This window comes from Excalfactoria chinensis, chromosome 1 (assembly GCF_039878825.1).
Source record: "Excalfactoria chinensis isolate bCotChi1 chromosome 1, bCotChi1.hap2, whole genome shotgun sequence".
NCBI classification, from domain to species: Eukaryota; Metazoa; Chordata; class Aves; order Galliformes; family Phasianidae; genus Excalfactoria; species Excalfactoria chinensis.
This window is the reverse complement of record NC_092825.1, coordinates 101,670,171-101,697,549: the sequence shown is the minus strand read 5'-3', so window position 1 is coordinate 101,697,549 and position 27,379 is coordinate 101,670,171. Positions and strand designations below refer to the sequence as shown.

The following is a 27,379-nucleotide window of genomic DNA, read 5'->3' as shown; positions in this document are numbered from 1 at the left end:
AGAATAGGGCCACCAAGATGGTGGGGAGCCTGAGTACAGAATATAGAATCATAGAATCATTAAGCTTGGAAAAGACTTCAAAGATCATTTAGTCTAACTGTTGACCCATCACTACCATGTCCACTAAACATGTCCCCTACGTCTGTATATTTCTTGACACACTCCAGAGTTGGTGAGTGTGTCTTCCTTCCTTCCTTCCTTCCTTCCTTCCTTCCTTCCTTCCTTCCTTCCTTCCTTCCTTCCTTCCTTCCTTCCTTCCTTCCTTCCTTCCTTCCTTCCTTCCTTCCTTCCTTCCTTCCTTCCTTCCTCTCTCTCCCTTTCTTTCTTTCTTTCTTTCTTTCTTTCTTTCTTTCTTTCTTTCTTTCTTTCTTTCTTTCTTTCTTTCTTTCTTTCTTTCTTTCTTTCTTTCTTTCTTTCTTTCTTTCTTTCTTTCTTTCTTTCTTTCTTTCTTTCTTTCTTTCTTTCTCTTTCTCTCTTTCTCTCTTTCTCTCTTTCTCTCTTTCTCTCTTTCTCTCTTTCTCTCTTTCTCTCTTTCTTTTCTCAGACTTCTGCCTGGTCAAAAACCTTCTCTGAGCACACTACCCATGTCTACACAGCTGTGAAGTGAATGAGGTTTAGCTTTGGCAGTCTGAGGAAAATGTCTTTCTCCTACTACAGATCAAGAGCAGGATCTCCTGGGAGGAGAAAAGCCAGCATCTATCTTTGCATCACAGCAGTTTTATACTTCACCAGCACCTAATTAATCATGTTCAGTGCTTTTCATGTGACATTTGTGGATCTGGCCTATGATATACACTCTTACTGCAGCAACTCAAGCTTTTCCACATCTTTCTGCAGTGTATTCCATTTAGAGATGAAGGCTGTAAGAAGCATGAGAGTTCTGTGTAAAGGCCAATGCAAAATATTCATTTGCAGCACTTCCATTAAAATTTGCAGTGTGAAAAAGGGCAGGAAGTAGGGCCAGCAACAATGTACATCATCCTTCAGGGAGACATCAGAGAAGCAGATGCAGAAAGATTACAAGCCCATCATTCACAAATGGCCTTCTGCACCTCTTTCCTTGAAGAAGAACAAATGGTCCAAATTTTACAATGAAATTGTTGGGATTTTTTTCTTTCTGTAGCAAAGAATAATGAGGCAATGGCCTAACTCATTTCAAAAACAAAATAGATCCAGGAGTAATTTTCCAACTTGGAAATGAATTAGGAACAGTTGAATGAAAATTCCACGTTTGTGCTCCAAGACTACAGTGGTGCTCAGTCTCAACTTTAAAACTCTCACTTCAGGGGTTGAACACAGCTACAATAGAGTTTTAAAACCATGTTAAATTAGTAAAAACCCAGAGACAGAAAAACACACAAAATTAATATTAACCTTACCACATTTACACTCCTTTATGCTTGGAGGAGATATAAAACGGTAAAAGAAAATTCAAAAGCCATCAGTGATAGAAATTCAGTGCAGAAATACCCCTTACTAATGTGTATCAAATATTTATCATACAAACTTGAGCCTGTTCCAAAGTTCCACCAAGTTCATGGAGTAGGTCTCAGTCTCTGGTGGCCTTTGAATTAGGACCCCAAAGGAATAAACTGAGCCGTGCGATGTCCGTCAGTTCTCTAATGGCCTCAAAGAAGAAGCAATTAATACTCCACTTAAAAGATAAATGAAAGATTAAAAGCAGATAAATCTTTATAATCTAGATTAAGTGCCCATATGAAAACTTTGGTCTATTAAAAGGGGACATTATGACACTCAAGAACACCATACTTATGGGAGGAATGGTGCTTTCAGGCAGGATATTTTCCCTGCAGGCACTCTGCTTTGAAACAATCCTACAGTCACTCTGTTCTCCACAGTCACTTTTCTTTCTGCATATGCGTGGAACAAGCTGTTCTACAAAGACAGCCTGAACAAATCTTGAATATTTTATCATACAAACTGTTCACAGTAAATACAAACACTACTACATATGAAAACACTTGATCCATGAAAGTACACCTTACCCTATCTCCCTTTTCTTATGTACCCAAATACCTCCTACCAAGCTTTCCATCTGCCATACACAGTTCAGTACATAATCTGTTGAAAGAAAAAAAAAAAAAAAAAAAAAAAAAAAGAAAGAAACCAAGAGCCAAAATCTCACCAGATATTGCAGGCCCATTAAAAGATGTGCTAATGATTTCATTTAAATTATAACAGAACTAGAATAGAGAGCTACAGACTCTTGTAAACACACACAGCTCTCAAGGCTGATCCCCTTTACGGCAGCCAAGACCAAGATTAGATCCCTCCTGAAACTCTTTTCTTTACATTAGATAAGTATCATACCAAGTAGAACAAAAGAACATTAAGAATAAAATTTAAATTTAAAGAATAAATAATTTTTAAATAATTAAATAATTTTTTAAAATTTAGATTTAAGAATAAAACCAAAACACCTCCAGGAGTTTCCATGGAACCCTTTTTTTTCTTCATAAAGCCCTTCTCACTTCAGCAGCAAGGAGGTTCCTTGGTCACAAAACTTGTTTAAGATATAAGGCCATGTTCCTCATCTCCTCCTCCTTTTTTTATATATCCTTTTTTTTTTTTTTTTTTTTTTTTGTGTGTGTTAAGGATCCAACTGGCCAAACAATCTGTACATTTCAAAATAGTCCTCTGGTTAACAGTGTGTTCCCAACAGCCCAATCTGTGATGCTAAAAAGACAGCAGACAAGACTTTTTGATGACTGCAAAGCAACCAAAATAAAATACACAGGGAAAAAAAAAAAAAAAAAAGCAATCATTTATATCCATAAATGCATACAGCACCTTCCACCTGAGCACAGCAGAGTGGAAAGTATGTGCTGTGGTCTTATGTTCCCATATTCTCTGGCTTTATGCAATGCATCATTGTGACATAGAAAACCATATGGAGGTCACACAAAATGACCACACGTACCTTTCAGGGGATATTTTTCAGTAATGAAAATCTCTAGTGATGCAGTATCAGCAGCCACCTAAATGTGAACAAGTATAAGCTATCTTCACTGCTGCAAGGGGATTTGTGTGACTGAGAAAGACTGGTTGATGAGGAATTACAGGAAAGTGGCTCTTGGCACTTGACAGGCACTTAAGCATCAGTTAGAAGTGATATCTTTAACTTTTTTGGGCAAAGCCACATCTAATCCACTAGTACAGTTAAAGTATACATATCCAAAACATGTGGTTGAAAATATAGGCAAAATATTAAGTTAAGTATCAATGTCCGTCCCTGAGAATGATGAGAAAGCTGCTCAACTAAATTGGCTACTGGTACATGCTGTTTATTCTGCTGTCTCAGCAGTTATTTATGCCAAGCCTACCTCAGAGCCCACAAATCTTGGAATAATAAAGACAGATTAAAAATTCACAACTCAAAACCAAATAAAAAAATACCCAGTGTTCTTTAGGCCACATAAGAGCTACTGCTCAGAATGTTTGATTGATGCATGAGAGACTGTTCAGTGTATTAGTGTCAAAAGATACCCAGCTCAGAGAGTTTCCTTGCCATGCTGCAGTTACTCAAAGATTGATGGCTTGGAACCTGAGAGGAAAGAGTTTAGATACTGAGCAAGGCAGGGTATAGCAGTACTGGTATGAGAATAAAGGCTCAAATTGTCAAGCTCTCTAGTTCTGGTTTGCCTCTCAGCAGTTTATTCAATAGAACATCGCTGTACTCAGCACAGATCCGTGGTAGCACATTGTGTTCCTCCCCAGGCAATTGTGAGGAAATGAGGACAACAAGAAATGTGAGCTGTCCCACAGGGGTGAGACCCCACAGAGGATCAGGCAGTTCCAAGACAGCTGGGTCTGCCCCTGACTGTGATCTGGTAGGGTACCACCCTACCACATGAATAACAGCTCAGCCCCCACACAGGACTCTCTTTCCAGTTCAGTATGGCCACTTCTATAGGGGCTCTGGTGATGTCAGGCAAGCCAAGATACTTTTTCTTATCCATCCCACTCCTGAGCCAGCAGGGAAAGGAGAGCAAGAAAAGGAGTCTGGTTGTACTGCCATCATCTGCTAAGCATGAACTGAGCCAGCTTATTAGGGTGTCTCTGGGAGCCATAGAAGACTGTGTAATCCTGAGGTTGCTTCATTTTAAACCACTGAACAAGGAATATCCTCATTTCCCTGAGAAAGCCTGCACCAGGTTATCACTGGCCACTTCAGACGGATATCTTTCAGGTAAAAACAGTACAATACATACCAGAATGCTTTATCTCCATTACTCTAGCTATGCAGGATTCAAGAAGAAAATGACAAAACCATTTTTAAATAATCTAATATTTAATTGAAGGATGGATGTAACTTACATAAATGGGCAAAATATGTAACACACCCATATGCTGTTTAACAACAGGACAAGAAAATAGCATTGAGCACTGGCAGAAGATTAGCATTTAGTGTATAACTGATGCTATGAAAATAAACATTGCAGGTTAATGCATAAGCCCTTATTAGCATTTACAATATGTTTAAGTACATCACCACGTGGCATAATGCCTTCATCATGAAATGCTTTAGCATCACACAACAGTTGAATAATGAACCATGCTGATACAAGGAAGGTATTCCAAGCGAGTGGTGCTAATGTGAAGCAATAGTATTTTCAATATACTCCTTGTAATTACAGTGATCTCATTCTAGAAAACATTGTAAAAGTAAAATCTGTGCTGGGGTAGTAACCTTCTGCACCCCAGACTATAAAAGCTTCAGCTTTCACCACCATGAGTCTGAAGGGTTGGTGCTAAAGGGATCCTGAAAGTAATTGTAATCTGACAAGGAGAAAAACAAAATTTTCCCAAGGGATTCTTAAAAAACACTGAGTTTATAACGGTGCAATAAATAGCAGGGACGTGCCTGGGCAGAGGCCACTCCAATGTATGTGATCACTGAAATCCCAAGCAAAGTGAAAAATGAGTAGCAAGGTCTTCTAACTCATTTGTGGATTGAGAAAAGTGGAGGAATTCATGCAAATCAAAACATACTCGCTAAAGCAGAACATCTTGTGTGCTCAGAGGATGAGCTGTAACCATTCCGGCTACAGCTCAGGGTCAACGAGCTTCTCCACTCAGAGGGAAGATCTGCATTCCAAAACGTGATGTAAAGAATCAAGAGCAGAGAGCATTTTATGGTAAATTTCTATCAGCTTTAAATTGTTTAAGTTTCTACTCCAAGGAGGAAAGCAAAAAGTTTTATTGTGGAAAAGGTTTCCTTACAAGACACACCAAAAAAAAATTAGTTCAGAATGGTATTGTTGTGAGCTTCTATGCTATGAACTGCTACTCAAAAGGCACCTCTTTGTATCAAAATGGTAAAACTCCCAATATGAACCACAGAATCATGGCATGGCTTAGGTTGGAAGGAACCTTAAAGTGTGAGAATACCCTGAGTTTACTTAAGTCAGCTGAAAGATTGACATGGCTTTGAGTGAAGACCAACCACACCATTACAAGGGCTCATTACTTTTTCATAATCACTATGCTGAGATTTTATTGAATCTAGAACACAAAATATTACACTAAATCTATCTCAAATGCCATATTGATTAGCTTTTCAGTGCAGGTTTTCTACTTCCAGCCCTCTTTCTCCAGCTTAGTGTAAATGAATGCAAGACCAAGGGGTAGAAAAGGTACCATGTGAATGGATCAGAAAGTAGATCTCCAGCATTACAGACAGGCAGACACTAGTATGGCTGAATGAAAGAGCAACTCTTTCTCACTGCATCCTTTGCATCTTTGTCTCTACATCTGAAAAAGGGAGCACACAATTCCCCTAGACTATATCTGCACTACGCAGTAACAACTCGTTTTTTAAGCTATTTGCATGGATGTGAACGATTACAGAGAAGACATATCAACAGAGAATAAAACCCTGCATCTAATGTTGATAATGCACTTAATAGTAACATCCCCACTTTCCTGGAAGAGAACATTAAACCTGTTCAAAACACAGTATTTTTTTTCCAAATGATAGTATTTCTTACCTCCTACATCGTATCTACCTTAATCATCTGACTCCCACATAACTGGCTCAACTTCAATGACAGTCTCCTCTACTTGTTTAAAAGTCATGTTATTTCCACTGCCATCAAACAGGCAAGATTTTCAAGTGAAGTTATTAAGTTTCTAATACAAGGAATATTGTGTAGGTGCTACTAAAGTAGGCACTTAGGAATAAAAAAGAGATTCTCCCCTTCCAACAGAGGGTTGGATTTTCCTAGGAGAGGAGTAGCCTTCATTTATTAGGTTTTGGCTGTCTCCAAAGAAGAGAAGCCTGTGTCCCTTTGTCATCCCAGTGATCTACTCCTGGTAACAGCAGAAAAAAACGGGAGCCCTTTCCTCTGAGGATGAAGAACAGAAAAATACTACATCATTTTAATCAGATTACTTTCACCTGAAGACCTAAACATTAAAGACAATGGGCAGCATACAAACCCAGCTTTCTCCTGGAGGTTCCATAATGCCAGTCCATCAGCCTGTATGCAAACTAGAGTCCAAGTGAACCTGATTTGTCAGAGCAAAGAGCAATTAGATCTGACTCACACTCTTTATTTCCACCCAGCTACCAAGTTGTTCATACAGGACACAGTAAAATAATTCTGGAATAATCCCTGAGGAAGTGCAAATGAAAAATCTCTTCAGTTCTGGCCTACAGCTTTTCACCTCGAGCTTTGTGTCTGTGCTGTCAGCACCACAGACTTTAATCAACTTTACTGAGCTGTAACTAGTTTTATACCCACCCCCACATGTAAGAACAGACTTTGTCGAAAGACACCAATTTATTAATTTTGTGACGCTGAGTTGAACTGAGAGCTGCGAAATTAATCTCAAACCAATTATGTGTTTTGTGAGAGCTTCAGTTTCTTTTCCACACAGCTCTCTCAGCAGCCATTGAATCACCACAAGTCTTCATTTGCTGAATCCAACCTCCCTGAAGTTTCACTTCATTACCTGTCTGTTCCCCTAGATCTTTCATCTCTGCTCAGTCCCTCTGAAATCAGCAGGAGGAGTAGACAGAGGGATGTTCCAGCCACTGCAATATGAAAGGTTTATGAAAATTGTGTTATGCAGCACCTACACTATTAATGAACAAAATCCTCCTGGCTCAGTCTTAAAACTTGCATTGTTTCAAAACCTGTCAGATCCCTTTAAAAAAAAATTACAGCCTTCGTTCAGCTCAAGATTATGCTTGACAGTGTGTCAGTTCAACGTGCAGGCATCTGTCATGCCCTGACAAGGAGAGAAATAGAAAATAATAGACAATGGGAAAAATGAAGTTTTCTTATCTTCTTCCACTGTCCTCCCTTACGACAGATTCACCTCTCGGGGCACAGTATCACATCCATCTGGGGTTCACCTGAACTGAATACCTCAAAATGCTGAATCATACATCTGTGCTATTCTGTCATCCAGATTTCCCAGTGCTGTCTCCCTTCACACATGCCTTTTCTGGCTGCTCTCGCAAACAGAAGTCCTTTCGTAAGTGATGCTTTTCCCAGGAAGAAGTGTTCCTTGTCGATCTCATTACTCTCTACCCAGGGAGCTCATTTTTGTCCCATTCTCAGGCAGATCCCTGTTGTTTCAGTGCCTGAAGACTTTATGCAACACCACTGAAATGTATCAGAAGTGGTCACTCCCATCCCTGCACCAAGGGAAACATGTCAGATGCCATGGCTGCTATTCTGCATTTCTATCAAAAAGACAAGGTCAAAATTTTTTGTCTTGCTCTTCAAATGAAAACTACTGAGTTTTAGGAACATATTCAGTCATTGCTGCGGTCTGTTCTCCATTCTCTTGCTTTTGTTAAAGCAGAAAATTTCCAGCTCGACTGTTCTTACCCAAGATGGAAGTAGTCCACAGTTACTCTGTTCTCAAGTAATGACTGTCTTGAAAATACGCACATTTTTATTCTTGCTGTGCAGATCAAATGACAGGTCCCATGCTTCTGTGCAGGGAAATGGACTTCCCAGAGGCAAGCACAGGCAGGCCTGGAGGTACAAATCTCTCCTCACGAAAGAAACAGTGGGATGTTTAACAGAAAGAGACAGTGCACAAATTGGTTTCTCTGTGGCATATTCTGCTGTCTGCATGACAAACACAAAATGAAAGACTCACCTGATATCCCTGTATTTATACTCACTGAGCACACACAGTACAAATGCAAGGCTTAGGCAGATGTACCAGATGATGTGCAGATAGCATTTGTGTGACATACAGCACCATTGGAGGGTTCACAATCATTTTAGAGGAGACAATGTTTTTCCTGCTCATCATTAGCTTCAGGTAGGTTGTTGCTTCAGATAAATGTGTGTGGGTATAGGCTTAATGGAGCCTGTCCTATCCTCATGCTGCATTTATCTGTAATGGAGGAGAACCAACAGTTGTGCTTTAGACCTGTTCACATCTTCAGCTTTGGACTAGTTTCACTGAGTTCATTCAAGCTGGACTTGGTCTTTGTAGGTCACTTTCAAGTGACCTCTCCTCTCTTCTCCTCTCCTCTCCTCTCCTCTCCTTTCCTCTCCTCTCCTCTCCTCTCCTCTCCTCTCCTCTCCTCTCCTCTCCTCTCCTCTCCTCTCCTCTCCTCTCCTCTCCTCTCCTCTCCTCTCCTCTCCTCTCCTCTCCTCTCCTCTCCTCTCCTCTCCTCTCCTCTCCTCTCCTCTCCTCTCCTCTCCTCTCCTCTCCTCTCCTCTCCTCTCCTCTCCCTCCTCCTCTTCTCTGCTCTGCTCCCCTCCTCTTCTATTCCATTCCATTCCATTCCTTCAGCTAAAAATCAGCAACAGCAACTTTCTCCACTTATGAAGTAAATTACCAGTCTGAAAAAGAAGACATGGTTGCCTGTCTAGCCATCTGTATTATACCAGAATTAAGTTGCAGGAAGTTTTAAGCATGGCTAAATGATGGCACCAAGTTGTAACAGTAACCAATTTGGTTGCCTATTCACTGTTGTTACTTTTTGTAGATGCCCTGCTCAGATTGGTTTACTGTGAACTTGTGTTTTATCAGAATGCTGAGGCAAACAGAGAGCAGCTTTGTGAATACAATCAGCCCGTTTCAGTGTCTCTCCCTGAGCTGGAGTCAAACTGACTTAAGAGAGAAGATTAAAACTGGCCAGCTAAAGTTGTTACTGCTCCCTGCCAGCCTCCTCTTTCTGACAAACATTGTCTCAGCTGGGGTTGCTTTAATGCACATCATCTCTCCTGCACCCTGTGGTTTTCCAAATCTTTACAAGACCTTCCAAAAACCATGGGTTGAATCATGTAAGAGCAGAGTTATTAAGCGGGTGCATTGCTGGATGTGGTAGATGTTTCAGCACACAGCACTAACCTTTAGACTCCGTACAGTGGATGTGTAGATGCTACCCCTGATCAGCATCACCTCACTGATCCCAGAGCTTAACTCAGTGCAGCATGCATCAAGCATTGACAGGTGCCAGAGTGCCGAGTGGGTATTTGCTGTTTAGTCAGCACAGCTAAGAGAAAAAGGGAAAGAGTTGCAAGGAATAATTTATCTGTTGCTATTTTCCTGCCTTTTTCCAAATATGTAGTCAAAAATTACATGGGCACACATTTACTCTACATTGGATAGAGGAGGAAAAACATGGCAATTTACTTCTTGGAGGCTTTCAGCACTCATGCAGTCCTGGAATTATCTGCTCTATCAGTAGCCTCTAAAATGTTTATTTGTACTCCAAATTGGGTATATGACTACTTCTATCGCCTCAGTTCTTCCCCAGTAGCATTTGCTCCAGACGTACCAGGGCTCAAGGATGACTTCTTAGGGCTGACCCATACTGTCCATCAGTTCCTTGGAATAGGGGAAAAACTCCAGCAATGGGAGAAGATTTCTGTAGTGGTTTTTTGCACCACTGAAGCAGTACAATGCAGAATTAACATGTTGAAGGATCTAGTCCATTAACTTTTAAAATTAGCCTACCAAGGGAGATGGAAGCAGTTGTGAGAAAACAAGACATTTAAAGCTTCTTGCAAATCCAAACTGTCCTCCTCTAAATCATCATACCTCAGTAGTTATATTTGTAACTTTATCTCTTAAATATGATAATGTAAAAAGGCTGCAAAGTGAATTTCTCTGTGCAGCTGCCATCTTAATCTTCATCTATATCCTGTTAGCAACAGAGCTGCAAGCTACAGCATTATTCAGGAGTTATGCCGAATCAGGGTCCTGATTATGCTCCTTCTTTTGAGATGTTTGCTCACAGCAATTTAGTTCAGGATACAACAATAAGCTAAACAGCAGGCCAGCCTGATCTGGTATGAATGTGGCACCGTATGTGATAGAAATCAGTTGAGATATTGTTGCTAGGTATCGCAAAAAAGCTCATGAAGCAGAATTATACCTTTTTGTGCACTAAGGGACATATGGGACTCAAGTTGATGGCCTTGAAGGTCTATTGATGATTCCGGGGTTCTATGATATGTGCAACTCAGGTCATGACACCCTCCTTATCTTGGGATGATTTCATTTGAATGAGCTCTTTTGTCGTCCTTGCCTATGTATTATGACTGATTGATTCACAGATATTCCTAGTATTCAGCAGTCACATGAAAAACTGGGGAACGTTCCCAAAGCCTGGAGTTCCTGAAGCACAGTGCCATTCCTATGGAGAAATCATGTCCTATCTGGACTTAAATCCACTCCATTCCAAAAGCCAAAATACAGCATGAAGTTACTTGTTTTTTGGGATGCTTAGATCAGACCTTTACTTTGGATTGGAAAGCCTGTAGAAATGGCACCACTGATAAGCACAAAGGTATATATTACAGCTAGAGCTGTCAGTTCACTAGAGGACTGCATCATATTCCTCTTTTTCATTATCAGTTGGGAACATGAGCAAGATATTAATCAGCTTCCTCTTCCCTCATGGACACACTTCAGTACGCAAACAACCTGGCCATGTTCACAATGGGATTTGTTAAATGAAAACCTTCAGTCTTAACCAAATTTTAAGGAATACTCTGTGAATTACAGGGCCTGAAACCCAGACATGGAAGCAGCAAATGATTAGCTGTGCTTCTATCCCTGTACTGGCCTTTGAGAATATGACAGGCTTTTTTACATGCCTGGTGAAGTCAGAGCAACCATTTTGCTCTGTGATTAACAATGTGTAAAGCCACAGTTTCAAATTATTTCAGCTTTTCAATGATTATAGGAATACTTACAAGACTGATGGTTGGACCACATACTGCTAAAAGCTATCATTTACTAGGGGACTTTCTTGCAGCCAAGTTGTGTAATTCTACCCCAATAAACTGTGCAGAATAGGAATTATGATTTGTGCTACAGCATTTCCACAAAGTAGAAATGAAGTGAAACTTTCTGCACTACAAATGTTTTTGTGGAGGGCAGCAAGTGTGGGAAAAGGCAGGAAATGCCATCAAACATTTCTAAATGTGTTGAACACAAACATTTCCATGCCATGATGGCACAGTGGCATTTTGCTCACTGTCATCTGATTTAATCCCATCGTAGACTTTGGTGTTCTGGGGTGGCTTGTGGTGCATTCTCACCACATGCTTTAAATAGCCTGATCTATGACTCTAGAATTCACATTCCTTGCCTGGATCCATCTCATCAGGCTTCTGCATCCAAAACAATCACCTCCTCAGTTCTGCCATTTATACAATTCTCTGCTTAAAGCAAAGGGAAGAAATGGTATTTTAAAAGAGTCTGAGCTCTGCTGAGTATCCAGAAATGAGCAGAAGTTTGCTTTGTGTTGAAATGACAGGATCAGAAAAAGAATGCTGTTCCAAAACATTAACCCTTCATGAAAACTGCTTTGGTGCTTCAGCCAAAAACATCGTCCTAGTCCACATCAAAGGACAGCAGATATCCTGCATGTCCCCACATGGCTGTCAAAACATGTGTATTCTCACTACAGCAGTATTTCTTTACTATACACCCTCCTGGAGGCCTTGGAGTTCACTGCCTCAGTTTTCTCATTTGTAAAACAAAAGCAATGTTTTCCCTTCCTTTGAGACTTTCAGATAAAAGGTCATTGAAAATAATATCCAAATGCTACTACTTCTTACTGTTTCTGAGCCTCAATAATTCATTCCCTTCTGAGCTTCTGGGTTGTAATGCAAATTGACTGGTGTATTACATTCGTCACTTGTCTTATTGTATTTGCATTGGCCTCCATTTTCAGTAAAATCAGAATAAAACGTGATTTTAAAATTGATAGGAAACACAGGCAGCAAATCATCCTGGTTGTACCAAGAAAATAACATCTAATGCTCTAAGCATATACACACAGCTTGTGCCTGTTCTGCAGTGACTTCTTCAGGAAATGTTTGGGCTTGGACTTCAGATTCAACAGTCAGGAGCTCAGCCTGAGGTGGTGATGAGCACCTACCCACATCAAGGCCCAGATCCACAGTGGTACTCAGAAGAGAGGCAAGAGAAAGGAGCCAAGATGGCACTAGTAAAGTACCATCTATTCCAGGAGAAGGACTTTGCTTCTTTTATCTCTCTTTTAAAAAGTAAAGCTCTTCCTGGAGTATGAAGTGAAAGCAGTTGCACTGTACTTCATTAGACATCCAGGGAAAGCGTTCATCATGGAGTGAAGGGAGAGAAGGACACAGCATAGGTCTGGTTAGACACAGCATTCCTCCATTTCTTTCTTAAACTCCCCAACACATGTCCCTTTTTCTAGCCTGCTTTATCTCCAAACTCTTTCATTTTCCTCCCAGGTTTTGTGGTTTACATTTTTTAAAGGAAGCATAAGTGGGTTTAACATCATTCCTGTGCTCCCCTAGTACCCAAATCAGGTTCACTGCAAGTGTAAGGAGTGAAGGGGTCAGTAGGTTTTTACAAGGACTGTGCTAAATGTTATTTCTCTTTTCCATCCTAGAGGTTAAACATCTCTTAGGTACTCAGTAAGAGCCCAGGGCTTATGGCTCACGAACAGGCATCTACTTTGTTGCTTGGGTCTTAGGAAGGATCATATGGATGTCTGTAACTAGAGATGTGAGTCATGTCTGCAGTCTGGAACATCAGTACCTTGGTGGAAGCTGTTCCTGATTTGAACTTCTTCTGAGATTAGAATCTGGCTTTGTGTTTTCCACTCGCTGAAGCATACGTTTTTTTAAAGCTTCATGTTAAGCACTCGTACAAGACATCAGAGATTAAACTCTTTAGTCAGCAAGGCCCAGGCTTTATTTTTTTCCCTTTTGCCACTGAAACTCAGAGCCTGTTCTAGCTTATTTTTGGGAGGCAGGACATGATCAGAGTGAAGGATGTCCAGTTTCAGCCAAGCACTCATTATACAAACCATATATCAGTGAAGTGCTCCAAATTAGCAGTGGTCTGGCAGCAGTAAAAAAAAGCTGCAAGAAGGAGACTGTGTAATTGTGCTTGTCATGAAGAAGAATATAGTCTGCAGCTGGTGCACAGAAATGCCTCAAATCTATATGGGAGTCAGAAGAAAATTGAGTAGGCTGATAACCTCTAGCTCAACTAGAAGTTAGCAAGATTCCTCCTCCAACTACTACATTCCTGCCACAAACACACGCCATCCTGCTGATACGTCAGCTGCCTGCCTGCCCAAACATTTCAAAAAGATCTTTGGCAATAACCTCTTAACAACATCTTCCAGGCATTGCATGTTTTTCTTCATTTAGATATATGCATACAACATAATCCTTGTGAGCTATCTCTTCTGGTAAGAGAGTGCCACCTCATGACTGCTAGAGAGGAATGAAACAACCCACAGAGGTAAAGCAGAAAGCATTCATGTGCCCATGATCAGGGAGGGCTGCAATAGCCCATCCTCTCTTTTCCTATCAGCTTTCATACAGCAGCACAGCATCCTGAGGCAAGTATCCCTTGCCAAAGATGTGCTTTGCAACCATTGTTCTCACAGAAAAAGCTTAGTATCTTTGCTCAACACCAAGCCTAACCTCAGCATTAGACAAAATTTAATCCCTCAGTAGAACCATGTGAAATTATGCAGGCCATTAGACCAGGTGCTTCAAAAGCCTGTTCACTATTTTGATCCTGCCCTGCAGGATTTTAGGTACCTCTCCTCTGAGAACAGCAAAATTTTGGGTGCAAACACCATCTTCTCCTTACTTGCTCAGACAGCTTACCCATTCCTAGGCATCTCTTCTCAAGCTCACTAATTTCCCTGTCCTGACACAACTAACTTTTCTCAGTAGCTTAGATAAATATACTTTAGACTATGGAGAATTTTTGTGGCAGTAGAAAGTCCTAAGGACTCTTCATTTCTTCCATAAATGAGGTATGAAAGTTAAAGAAACTACATTTTTCATGCTCCATCATCAGTTTGAAATATTTGCCCCAAAATCAGGCAAAGCACTTGGATTGATCTGTCTGCGCCTCACTCAGAGACGGTTTAAATATTTAAAACACGTGAACAGGGAATGGAGCAAAATACCCTTTTGCTGGGTTCTGCTTTATTTTAAAATCCTTTTAAATGAATTCAGGCACTGAGGAAAGTGCTGGATTGAAAACCCTGGAGCCTGAAATGTATGGTTCCTGCTTTTTTTTCCCAGAATAAAAGTATCAGGAGAGTAGTACCAAAGCTTCCCTAAAATCCTAGTTTTACTGCTGCTATCCTCCTTTATTGGACTCAATGCTAAATTCTAGGCAGTAATTAAAGATCTGATTCAGCTCCATCCTTGCCATCTCTAACAAAACCAAAGCAATTAAAGCCAAATGAAATATTAATTTTTCTAAAACGATTATTGATCTTCTAGCAGGTACCTTAATAGCACCTATTACAAGACAGGATGCCACACTGCTAAAATATGGATACAGGTTTTGACATAACTTGAATATTAAACAGTGCTTCAGAAGTGAAAGGTTTTGCATCTCATTCCCTAAGGCAGCCAGTTTTTGCTCAGGACTGCAGTTCAAAATATGCTGCTAAAGTTGACAGATATCCGACATTATTAACCTGAAAGCATCAACTTATCTTATGTCTCATCCTATGAACTGAAGAAAAAATAGAAAAAAATCAAAATGCACTTGAGATTCAGTGGGAGGATTTTAACAGCACAGATGATTTTCTTCACATAACAGCCAGAAGGGCAAATAACAGCAAAAGTTCATCAAAAATCTGGACTGCTTTCAGTCTGGGATCGGTTGTTTCCTTTGTTATGATAATGGTAACAACTGAATCCATATATATAATTTAAGCCTTAATTAAAAATCATCATTATTACAGGTGAATTTTTAAGGTTAACTTATTTGACAGTTTCCCTCTAAAAGATTCTTAGAGAGGAGATAACCTGTCCTAAATAATAGTATGAACAACAGCTTAATTGCTTTAGCTCTTTCCCATGGTGTAAATGAAAAGACTGAAGGTCCATATTAACAAAACTAACTCGGGTGTTTCTCCTCCTCCTCCTGAAGCAAACACATTAGCTCGTTATTTGCTTGCTTACTTACAGTAGGAACAAGAAAGCAGTTGTGCTGTTATTAACCAGAGTGCAGAGCTGGACCATTCCAGCTTTCTGTTCCTCATATCCCCATTCCCATTTGGCTTTCTCATGTATGTGTGACAGTTCCTGTGGTGCTGTCAAGAGCCAGAGCTTTCTTCTGAGCACCTCTGAATCTGTACAAGTCCTGTTGGGACTCTTTCTGGTAAAATACAAATCAAAATTACCGTCTCTGAAACTGAGATATTTTTAGGAAATTGATTTCTTCAAGCTGTCTCTGCTAAAAGCAAGTACCACCTACCCATGTTTAGCTTATTTTCCAGCCCACCTAAAAGGATGCACTGTTACAAAACCACTCAGTCAATCCTACCAGCAAATTTTGTTGCTTACCAAAAATCCAAGTGATGTTTAATCATTTATTTTTTCTTTTCTTTCTTTCTTTCTTTTTCTTCTTCTTTTTTATTTTTTTTTTTTTAATGATGCATTTACAGACATCAGATCTCACCAACATCTGCCTGGCAGGAACAAGTGCTTTACCCCAACCTCTCTTTCATCTCCTCCTCCTACTTCACAACAGCTAAACCAGGCTTCAGCAATGCCATTAGCCACAAATCTAGAAACAGCCACCAAATACTTCATGGGTGACTCATATTTTGCTGTCAAAAAGCTAGTGATCTTTCTTGTTTCCTACATTTTACAGCATACCAAGCTGCGTGCTCACACTGTTTTGTCTGTAATCCTGGGTTCAGAAACATTTCCACAGTAAAATGTGACATTTTTATAAAAAGCTCTAAGTCGCTAATCTTTAGCACAGAGCAAAGAGTGGATGTCCTATTCTTTTTTAAGTACCATTCTAAGAAGAGAAACAAAAAACATCCAGACACATAAACTGAAATTATATGTTTAAGAAGTCTGTGTTGCAAGAGGTGAGAAAGTTCACTTACATTTTAACAGAATTCTTGTCTTGCAGGCATGACAGCACAAATGTGCAGCAAGTACAAGCCATTATAAAAATGCTGTTTTCACAGAAATCACCATTCTTACTGTAGTTTTTTTTTTTTATTATCATTACTATTTTTCTCAGCCATCCCTTGGCATAATGGCATAATTTTTATTTTCTTTCCTGGGATCTATATCCATCCCATATCCATCTTCTACCTCCCCAGCAAGGGGTGGAGAGACAGGAACCCTCAGTTGAGGAAGTGATCTCATTCAGTTCTCGAGTCTTTGCAGATCAGTGAGGAACATGAGGTAGTCTACCTCTTTGTTCCCCAAGATGAGTAATGCAACAGCTCAGACAGTGGCTTCTTCAGCTTCCTGTTATCCAAATCTAGCTTTTCCTAGTGTCCTTTGAGAGATGAGAACAGGGGACTCAGAGTTCTTAGAGGAAGAGAGACTCCCTTTTGCTTCTCCCAGCCAGAGGCCACACTGCAGGTAACCAGCTGTGGCATGGCATCGCAACACACTGGCAGAATGATGCTTGAGTGGGATCTCCTCTCCTATAGAATCATTTTTGGTAGGGAGGGACTTCAAAGCCCACAGAAAAGGAAAGCCGTGGGCAGGGCAGCTGCCCACCAGCTCAGACTGCCTAGGGCCCCATCCAACCTGGCCTTGAGTGTCTCCACAGATGGAGCATCTTGACAAGAAAGGTGCTCCAGCCCTCTGATCATCTTTGTTGCACTCCTCTGGACCCAACATCTTCCTTGTGCTGGGGGCCTCAGGCCTGGGCTCAGTATTCCAAATGAGGCCTCATGAGGGCAGAGTAGGAGGGAGAAATCTGAGATCTATCTTTGCCATGCATTTTTCCCCATGGTTAGATGCTGCATTATTTGATATACCGAATTTCCCAGATTCAGTCAGCAGAAAAAAATGCAATCATCGTCCATTTGAAAAGACACGGCTGAAAAAAATGATTTAAATTCATACATATCAGGAAGCTTGATTTGCTGGGCATGGCCTGAATATAAGGCTAAATGAAGGTTAAATATTGGCTGAATGGTAATTGTACTGTGTCTCTGAGAAGCTGTTTATTGAGAATGTATGCGGGTACTGTAGCTAAAAATGGCAGCACATTTGGAGACCGACTGGGATAATCTTTTCTACCTTCCTCAGACTAAGCTACATGTAACCAGAAAGCAAGGAATTAGACACAAAATATTCAGTAAATTTCATGTACTCATTGATCCTTGCAGGTCCCTTCCAAATCAAGATATCCTATGATATAATTCTTTATAATTCTTGAAAGGAGAAATATTAACTAAGTTAAATATTTTGAATGGAGCATTTAACCATTGGAAAATATCGTCTCAGTGGCAATGAAATCTCTGCCAGGGGAAACAAATGTGTGCATTTTTTTAATATTTTGAAAAAGACCAAAATATGGTCATCTTATACTAATTTGTGTTCCATTAATACATCAATTTTGGAAAAGTCAGAATGAAAGCAGGATGCTTTGACTGATCCAAGATGAACTGCGTATAGAATTTAGAATCAAGGAATCTCTCTTTGTAGTACACTGCTGGTACTTAATAAACACAGGAGCATTGTTCAAGCACAAGCACAGAAAGTCACTGTGCCATTCCAGAGTTTAAGAGATAAGGTGAGCATTCATCTAGTTACCTCAATATCGATGCCATCAAGGTGTTTAAGCAAAATACACCCATTTTCTGACCTGTGCAGAAGGTGAGGTGTGAAAGTTGGCTCTGATGCTGTGAGTCAGAATCCCCTTTTTCTTCATAACTCCTACAGCAATAGTGTCATCATGAGTGCTGTTATAGAGGTTACAGAAAATAATCTCCAGGAGTAGAGAATTATATAATGTTTGTGTTTGGTTGTAAAAGGTTCTTGCTTTACAAATGAACTTTTAGACAAAGTAAATTGAAATCTCTACAGGAATACTCAGAAGAGGATGTTACAACTAAAGAGAGGCTGAAGTTAGTGTGCTCCCACACACACCTGGAAGTCTCAGCTTCCAGCTGAGACATTGTACAAAATTCACTACTCACATGAAAGAGCAAAACTCTCCTTACCCCAGAAATGGGGATACCCTACGGCCTTCTGTGGCCACTCCACTCTTCTGTTGCTGAGATCTCACTCTGGGCTGAATCGTGAAGCAAACTTTCCATGCAAAGACTGAATCTGGTTCAATCTTTTGCAGCAGGAAGCCTGCTTCAGAGGAAATCCACATTAAGTTGGACCTTACAATCCATTTGACATTGTGACCATCAGCCAAGATGATGCAGTCAAAAATTGGCTGCAATAATTGCAACCTCCCCCATTTCATTTAATCATGTCTCTTACAAGATATTTTTTATCACAGGAGCAGAATTTGAAAATAAAATGTTCTGTTGTCTTGAAAACTACCCCAAATAGCACAAAAGCTGAGGGAGGCTGATCCCATGGTTAATCTGCAGTACACTGACCAAGAGCTGAACAACACAGATTTTTAGACCAAATGTATATTTGACTCTGATTCTTATTCCTCTAACGTTTTATTACTCCCATCGCAAAGTGAAATAATACATGGCAAGTGTACATGACACAACAAATCATTGCATAAGTGATCACAAAATCTTAAATTAAGAGTGCTGTGAGGATAGGCACCAAGTCACTCTGGGTTACCACAGCAAACCTTTATACCACTGCGAGACAGTGGCAAGCAAAAGCCTAAATAGCAGCAGACAGCACAAACAGTCTGTAACCTCAAAATAAATGCACAGGGCAACTTTACAAGAGTAATGAATGTGGAGGTGTCATCAATTTTGTCATTAACTATAGGCAGTCAAAGGTGGGGTTATAACCTTGCCCTCATATCAGCAACAGCTTTGAGGGAATTATTTTGTCATTCTCATAGACTCTCTTGCAAATAATAAGCTTGATAAAACCTCACATCCTAGCTGCAAGAAAAATTACTGATGGGATGCACAGAAACTGAGCCAGTCCATGGAATCATAGAATCACCAAGGTTGGAAAAGACCTCTAAGATCATCCAGTCCAACCATCCACCTATCACCAGTATTCCCCACTAAACTGTGTCCCTCAGTACAATAGGTGTCCCTGCCTATAGCAGGAGGTTGGAACTGGATGATCTTAAAGGTCCCTACCAACCCAAATCGTTCTATGATTCTATTATAAATACACAGCATCCACACCCTGGAATAGATACCTTGGGGCCACAGCTGTGTGTCAACTTTAAGGTGGTCAGAAAGATGCTCAGCAGGCCACCTTCTGCTCACAAGACACTCCTCACTTCGCAGAGCAGCTCAAGGCTCCGTGCTGTTCGGCTCCTTACCTGTTGAACAAGAATAATAAGCACTTAGGGAATAAATGAAATGTTAGGTGAATTGGCTGTATGGTAATAGGATTATCCAAAATAGTAACTAACGTCTGATTTCAGATACATGGAACTAATCCCAGCTCTGTCAGCAGGATCTTTTTGTTCCTGTTAGAAAGCTAAACTGTGAAAATGCTGCAGTGTTAGCTTATATACTTAAAAAACAAAAAACAAAAAATCTCCTTCACCAAAACCCATAATTTATTTTGCCGTCTATAATGTAAAAGGACCAAAATTCAGTTGTGACATTCTGCATAGTTCTGACCCAGGAAATGAGACAAGGAATGGTATCCACAACAGTGCAATTCTTTCAGGATAAAATGGCAGTTTTTATGACTGTGGCTACAGCTCACCAAGTTATAACTGCATTACGCATAATTAAATAATAACCATCATAATAATGTAATATGGCTATTAATTTTACTTCAGAGGTAATTTGCCCAACAACACTTAGTTATGATGTTGCAGCCCGTGTAAACATAAAATAGAAAGACCAAAACACTGTTATTAAGTAAGACCTAAGAGAAAACTACCACATATACTAGGGCCAATTATTTGAGTTTAGAGGAGTGAGAGAGCCAAGGGGAACCATCAGGTCAGCTCACAGTGTGCTGAAAGACCAACATGCAGCTAGATGAACAGGTGCAAGATAAAGCCCACAGCAGTGCAACCTAATCCTGCTTCTGCCTTTCTAGAGTGCCAGGGAGCTGAGACAGATGGAGCAGGAGGCTGTGGAGCTTCTTCACAAGGATTTACGGGGCTGGCAGCTGCCCCACACAACCGAGATTGTCCTTCGGTCACCACCAGGCACCTGGGCTTCACTTGACACCCCTCAGCTATGGGGACTTAGCAGGGCCTGAGCATCCAGTCTCAAGGTCTTCACTGGACTGCAATGCTCCTGCTTGAACAGACCGCTCCCTCCAGTCAGAGTTTTAATTAATCTAAGATGAATTATTCGAGTCTTCTAATTTCTCTGCCAATTTTGAAGAAGTCCAATTAATGCTGAGCTAAGAGGCTCCAAAATTTCCTTATCCAGTTTTCATCTGCCCAGAAGGGATCCAGTTGAAGTGAAACACTAGTCAAAATGTCAAACCACAGTTATTTTTAAAGCCATTGTACAGCAGATCTCTGGCTACACGTAAACCAAATGATTTCTGACTAAACCACACAATACTTGTAAACCCGAAGTCCTAAACACCCTCACACAAAATGTAGCCTCATCCATAAACTTCAGAATTTAGAGCAAACAATGAGAGCCACATTTCTTTTTTTAGGACAATTTAAAACGATAATGTAAAATTAAAAATGTATGTATTAGACAAAATATGATAGAGGAACAAGTTTATGGAACCCTGGGCCAGCATAGACACAAGCTGGTAACCCCATGAAATATAGCCTTGCAGTAATCTTTCTGTTCTGCCTCCAGATGCCTGCAGGTTCACTGGCAATCACTTCAAGGGTCTCTGCAACTGTGGGACATTTTATTCTGGAATCACTGTGGTCCACTCAGAGACTTTTTAATGTATCAGCAATCTAAGCCTTTAAAGTCTTTTCACATACACACACACCTTGACAGATTCAGTTTTTTCTTGATTTGAAATTGTTTGCTTCAGAAGTCCTGATTTGTTCATTCCGGCTCTGAAATTATTTTGTCTAGCTACAGAAAATGAACAGGTATTAAATCTCTGTGGGAATGGAAGACTAAATTAAAATGCAGAGATGGATCAAAATTTCAAATTCAGCTAGATTTTAATGAACAGTAACTCAAGCATATTTTGATTAATCTTCTTGACTTCTGCAGAAAATTGCTCCCTTCTTTTCCAGTGGTCAAATTAATGTTTCCTAAGCAAAACAGCAGGAACAGTGTGTACTTGGTTAGAACGCAGGAAAGTAATACTCTTTTGAAGGCACTTCGGTATTTTTTAATTTAATCTTATTGCCTTTTTAATGAAACTTTCAGATTTGCTGCTCATTTTAAAGTTAAATTTCTCCAGTAAAGGAATTAAACACATAAGTGTCAGGGATGACACGCTCCATCAGGACAACCCATCCAGGTGTAACTGGTCTCATCATGCCAAAGAATCTGATTGGAAGCCAGACCAGAGACAGATCTGAGACAACAGGAATACATCAGTACTGGCTGCTCCCAGCCCTCTCTGCCTCCAGTCTGGTGATGCCACCATCTCTGAAGCAGGGAGGTCCTATCAAACATCTATTCCAGATTTCTGCACAGGGACATTACTAGTGGGCATGGTGATGATAGGTTGATGGGTGGACTGGATGACCTTAGAGGTCTTTTCCAATCTTAACAATTCTATGAAAGGAAATGGTGCTTTGGGAAGGTGCTGCACATCTAGCGCATTTGTCTCTTGTGTAGTGCTCTGTGAGCTGTCAAGCTCCTCTGTTGTTTTGTGTGGAAGATGATCTCCTTTAGTCTAAAAATCTTACAGGAAATCTCGCAATGAACAATTTTGTCATATGACATCCGGTGTCACTTCTTCCTTCACACCTCTGAAATGAACAGTAAAATGGTAAGATTTTTATATTTCTGCTTGTGTGTTACTTGAGAAGTGAAATGCAAATATGACCTATGCTGCAAAAGCAAGAAAAATGAAGGCCTGAGTAGCCCAGCCAGGGAAACAGAAGACTGGTAAGCATAGCAGAAGTATGTTTGCTTTTCTAGCAAGTAGAAAAAGTGAGACAGTTTTCATGCTAAAGCTTCAGTCACCACTCCTGAGTGTCTGTGATGCGGAGAGAAGTACTGGAGAAGTACCACAGCATGGGAAAAGCCAGCAAATAATTTTGTAAATGTAACAGTATAAATGCAAAAGTTTGAGTACCAAGCACAGCAGCTTTCACCTGTCAGAAATGAGTTACCTTAGACTAAAGAAAAGGTTCAAGAGAATAAGGGGAGAATTATCAAGAGCAGTTAGTACAGTCCTGAAAAAGATCAGAAACATTAAGCTATCCACGTTTGCTCTTCTTGAAACTCTCCATGTCACATCATACAGTAGAGAAACATCCATTTCCATAGGATGTCATTTGTACTCCCAGAATGAAAGATTTTGTTCTTCTAAATAGCTGATGTGTTGGAGACTTATCTGGAGATTATATATCAGTATTTAATAAGTATTTGGCATACAGCATTTAGCTGAGGTTTGCTTAGGAATACGTAGCTAATAATGTACAAATAATTAAAGTCATCACACCCTCTCCATGTAAACACATTTTGTTGGGAATATGCATTTGCTTCATAAACTCCTTTCTCCTTATCTTTTTCCTAGTCTGCTGAGTTTCCACTTCCATTACTGAGCAACAGCATTTTATTGTTTCCCTGAGTATTCTGCTTCAGATGGGACATGTTCTCCAAGTCACAGCTCCCCACCACATCCAGACTTTTTTCAGCCAGAGGACACCCTGAATTAGACCCTGAACTCAGAATTATCTCTATGTCTCTTAATGCAATCTAGTAAATTACAGATTTGTTGCACTACAGCAGTTCCCAGAGCGATGTTCAGCAGAGCTGTGAAAGGAAGGTAACAAAGAAGATAGCCCCCCTAATCTAAATTCAACCCCACACACTATTACAACATTCCCCAGGAACTCTGCTGTTGTTTGTACAGCCCTAAAGTCAAAGTAGAGTAATTAAAAGGTGAATCCCTTGGGAAACCAAGCCAACCTGTGGATCATAAGCTCAGGACTTAGCTCCAAAAGAGAAAAGATTTTACGGAAGTTCCTCAGCTTTGGCAACTGCTGAGTGTGGTGATGTGGGTTTGTTACACAAGTCATCTGTCAGGGAACAAAAGGGTCACAAAAGGAAATCATACACATTCTCAACAAGCAGTCTGAAACTCAGCAGTAGGTGAGCCATTCACTGATTAAACACAGGAAGAAGAACTGCATTTAATAAAGAATATTAAGACTTTGGTCACGGATGTACTGTGTGCTAATATACATACACATAGAAGAAGGCTACACACCATAAAATTACTTTCTAAGCTAAACCTCGTGTGAGGTCAAGCCTATTACTTTTCTGGCATGTGTCATTTTACATACACTTCTCCGCCTATTTGAAAAAATAATTAAGGTTTTGGGAAAGCAGTGGGTTGTTATAACAGCATTTCTTCCTTCTCTGTTACAGGAATGACATGCCAAGCTCGAAGTTCATATGTTACAAGTGAGATCCTATGGGGTTATCGATTCACCCCTGTCCTCACTCTGGAGGATGGATTTTACGAAGTTGACTACAATAGTTTTCATGAAACATATGAGACCAACACCCCAGTTTACAGTGCCAAAGAGCTGGCAGAGATGGCCAGCCGAGCAGAACTGCCCCTGACTTGGTCTGTTTCCAGCAAGCTGGACCAGCATGCTGAGCTGGAAACTGAAGAGGAAGAGAAGAATCAAGAAGACCAAAATGAAAGAAATGGTGATGTGGCAAACCTAGAGAATGAGTCCAAAGTGTAGAACCAGAGGTGTAAGGGCCACATGACCTTCCTTATCTTTTCCCTTTATGTTCCCGTTTTATTTCTTCCACATGCTTTTATTTTTCTTCCTTGTCATTATTCATTCTGGGAAAATAAATACTTCAGATGCGAAATATCTACCTGCCCAGTTCAAACTCAAGAGTTTCACAGACTAAGCTAAGATGTAGGTTAAAGCTGCAATACCCATTACTTTCACTGGAATCTCCATCCCCACCCTGATAAGGACTACTGGCTTCCTCTGCACTTCTCTGAGTTCAGACCTCCAGGTTTCTTCAAAGTATCAAAAAAGCCAATGGAATACAAACAAGGTAAATAAAAAGGAGAGACTAATTGATGTTCATCAAAGCAATGGGCCTTGGATCCAGGATTTTTTTATGCATTTCAGGACAGCTTTGCAAACTGGATGACAAGCCTCTGTAAAATGGGCCTTGCAGCTTTAAGAGAATGGTGAGCAGAGGGATCTGCACCCCAACATGATACTGTACATATGCCTTATGTAATTACTTTCTCTTTACATTTAGTAATAAACAACGCATGTACAAAAGTACTGTAGTAAAGAACTTCTAAATAATGTACATAGATGTGTAATTTACATAGGTTTAGAAAACGAGTTCTAGAAATATTGGGATGCAAAAACATGCTACCCTTTGAGTAAGCTCTTCTAATATCCAGAGTGTCATATTGATTCCCCCCATATATCTACGGCTCTTTTAGTGCATGACATCCTTCTTCAGCATACCAGACTGGCAGCTATTTTAGAGTACCTCACTGTTTCCCAAACAGGTCATTTTATTGACTCTAAAAAGCCATAAGTCTGGGAGAGGGCAGGGTAGAAAAATTGTAACATACTTACTGATATACTGTGAAAATGTTTACAAACAAGGCAAATCATTCCTGGGTATTTTCTCAGCAGTTGGACCTAAATTTAGACTGTGGCAAACAAGAATTTCCTGCATACTCCTAATCTAGCAAGCATGTTTCATGCGGAGGTACCAGCCTTTATGTGCAATATCTAGGGAAGCACCTCCCTTCTCCCCAGTCAAACCATGGGATTTCAATTAAGTAGTTCGATGCACGAACAGCACAGGCCTCTGGAAACCAAGTGGGCCTGTTGTGTGCAGATAGCAACTACCAGGCCAGGAAGGAAACAGCTGACGCTGCATTGGAAGAATTTCACTTGCCAGCAGCACCGGTGCTTAATGGGTCCCAAAAAATCACAAAATGCATGCCATCTTTGGGTGACAGGCTTCAACAGGGCTTCTCAGAAAAACACACAGATCCTGCCACCTCTGCTCAGGAGAGGGGGGTCCCTACATCAGCTCCTTGGCTGCCATAAACCACTACAAATCCTGTATACCCTAACATAATGACTTCAGAATTGACGGGGCAGGGTCAGCTTGCATAGCTCACACTCCAATGACTGCATCCAGAGCAGAGCCAACCCACTCGGTGGGTCATGCCAGGCCTGGGTGTGCTAAATGCCACATGCTCAGCACAGGTCATGTTGCTCTCAGTTGGCTTTCTCTAGGCCCATCCACTACTACATTTCTGTCAGTGAAGGAAAGGGAAGCTGCAGCCTTCATTTGTTGTGTTTTTCTGTTTTTGTTGCTTTTTTTTACTCTTATACCTGCCTACTCTGGAAAGAAGGAGCACATTGAAGGGAGTCCAAAGCATCTTTTGTACAGAAACATTTACACTGAAATTGAAAGAATTTTTATTTATTTATTTATTTTAAAAAAGAAACCCTCAGGAGAAACTCAGTGGGCAAGTGGAAATTTTGCACTGTGATATAGCTTTCACTTCAAGTAATTACCTATTTCTTGCTGAAACAACCGCCCCTTGAAAATTTTCACCAGGTGTGGCTAATCCATGGAGTTGTGCAGGTCTTCCCGCTGTGCTTAATGCCAAGGAGGAAGAGCAAGGGGTGGGGATAGGTTTGCACGCTGGGGATGGTTAATGCAGGCTGGATAGGAAGTCTTGCTTCAGCTCTGAGCATCTTTTCTAAAGGCTTCCACAGAGCAGGATGATACAAGCAACGGTTCAGAATGGCTGATTTTATCAACTCTGTAAAGGTTATTTACACTGAGGTTTCACGAGATACAACTCCTTTTGCTGCAGACATTTTAAAGCTTGGTCATTTGCCCAGAATAAGAACAAGTCAAGTCCTCCTGTTGACCCATCACAACCCATCTGTAATGTCACCTAGCACTTGTAAGGCAGGATCACCTCAAAGCTCTGCTGGAGGACAGAAGCTCTACAGCAGAGAACCTAGTGATAGCATATGGGTAGCCAAGAGCCTATCTGTGTCAGTCTGCAGTCCTGGCAAAAGGTGCATGAGCTGAAAGCAAACCATTCCTCTGAGGATAAACCTGCTTTTTGCTCTTGGAATATACTGGGCCCCTCCATAACTCATTGCTGCAGTTTAAGAAAAGTTTGTGTTACTTAGAACAGCAGCTCAGGGCCCTATTGAAACCTTTTTTGTGTCCTTTAGCACAAAAAAAAATAGACTTTAAGCCACTGGGGCATGCGCATGTGTAAGCTATATTTTTGTGAATAGGGCACTTCAAGCTTAAGGTGTGTGTGTTTGTCTTTTTCTCTCTCCCCTTCTGTATTTTATTGTCTTTGGTATTCATGTAGCACGGACTGTAAAGTTTATGAAATCTCATTTTTGTAACATAAGCTTAAAAAAATAGAAGCCTCCAAAGCTTTCAATGGGGAAGCTTCACGTAAACTTTGTACTAGAATGTCCCTATCAAACACCTCTATTTTTCTACAATGATTGATTAATCAGTTTACCAATGTATTTTGTGTCAATGATTTCAACTGAACTGGTAAAAAGACAATTAAGAATTGAATGCTGTTAATTAACAATGGATTTTCAAGCCGTATATGCTGAGTGGCGTTTTCATTATAACAACCTGAGAATTTCATCACCTGACCCTAAACAATATCCTATGAAATATCAGTGCCCTACGGGAATATTGTTGGCAAATCACATTTAAGGAACATTAGTAACGCAATATTTTTATTTAATTGGCTACAGAATTTATAGAGATCCATTATGTCTCCATATACTTCACTAATACATGTTTGATGTCTTTGTCTCAGTGTAT

General features: G+C 40.4%; 1 protein-coding gene across 2 annotated transcripts in view; it reads left to right on the top strand.

Annotated features, from left to right (window-relative positions):
- The window catches only part of KCNJ6 (potassium inwardly rectifying channel subfamily J member 6), a 150,924-nt gene extending 123,763 nt beyond the window's left edge, over window positions 1-27,161 (top strand). For both annotated transcript variants that reach the window (XM_072341145.1, XM_072341135.1), the window contains one exon: window positions 23,921-27,161. In XM_072341145.1, the coding sequence (XP_072197246.1) occupies window positions 23,921-24,246 (326 nt within the window). In that variant the 3' untranslated portion in view covers window positions 24,247-27,161. The remainder of the gene's footprint in view (window positions 1-23,920) is intronic.
- Window positions 27,162-27,379: the final 218 nt, after the last annotated feature.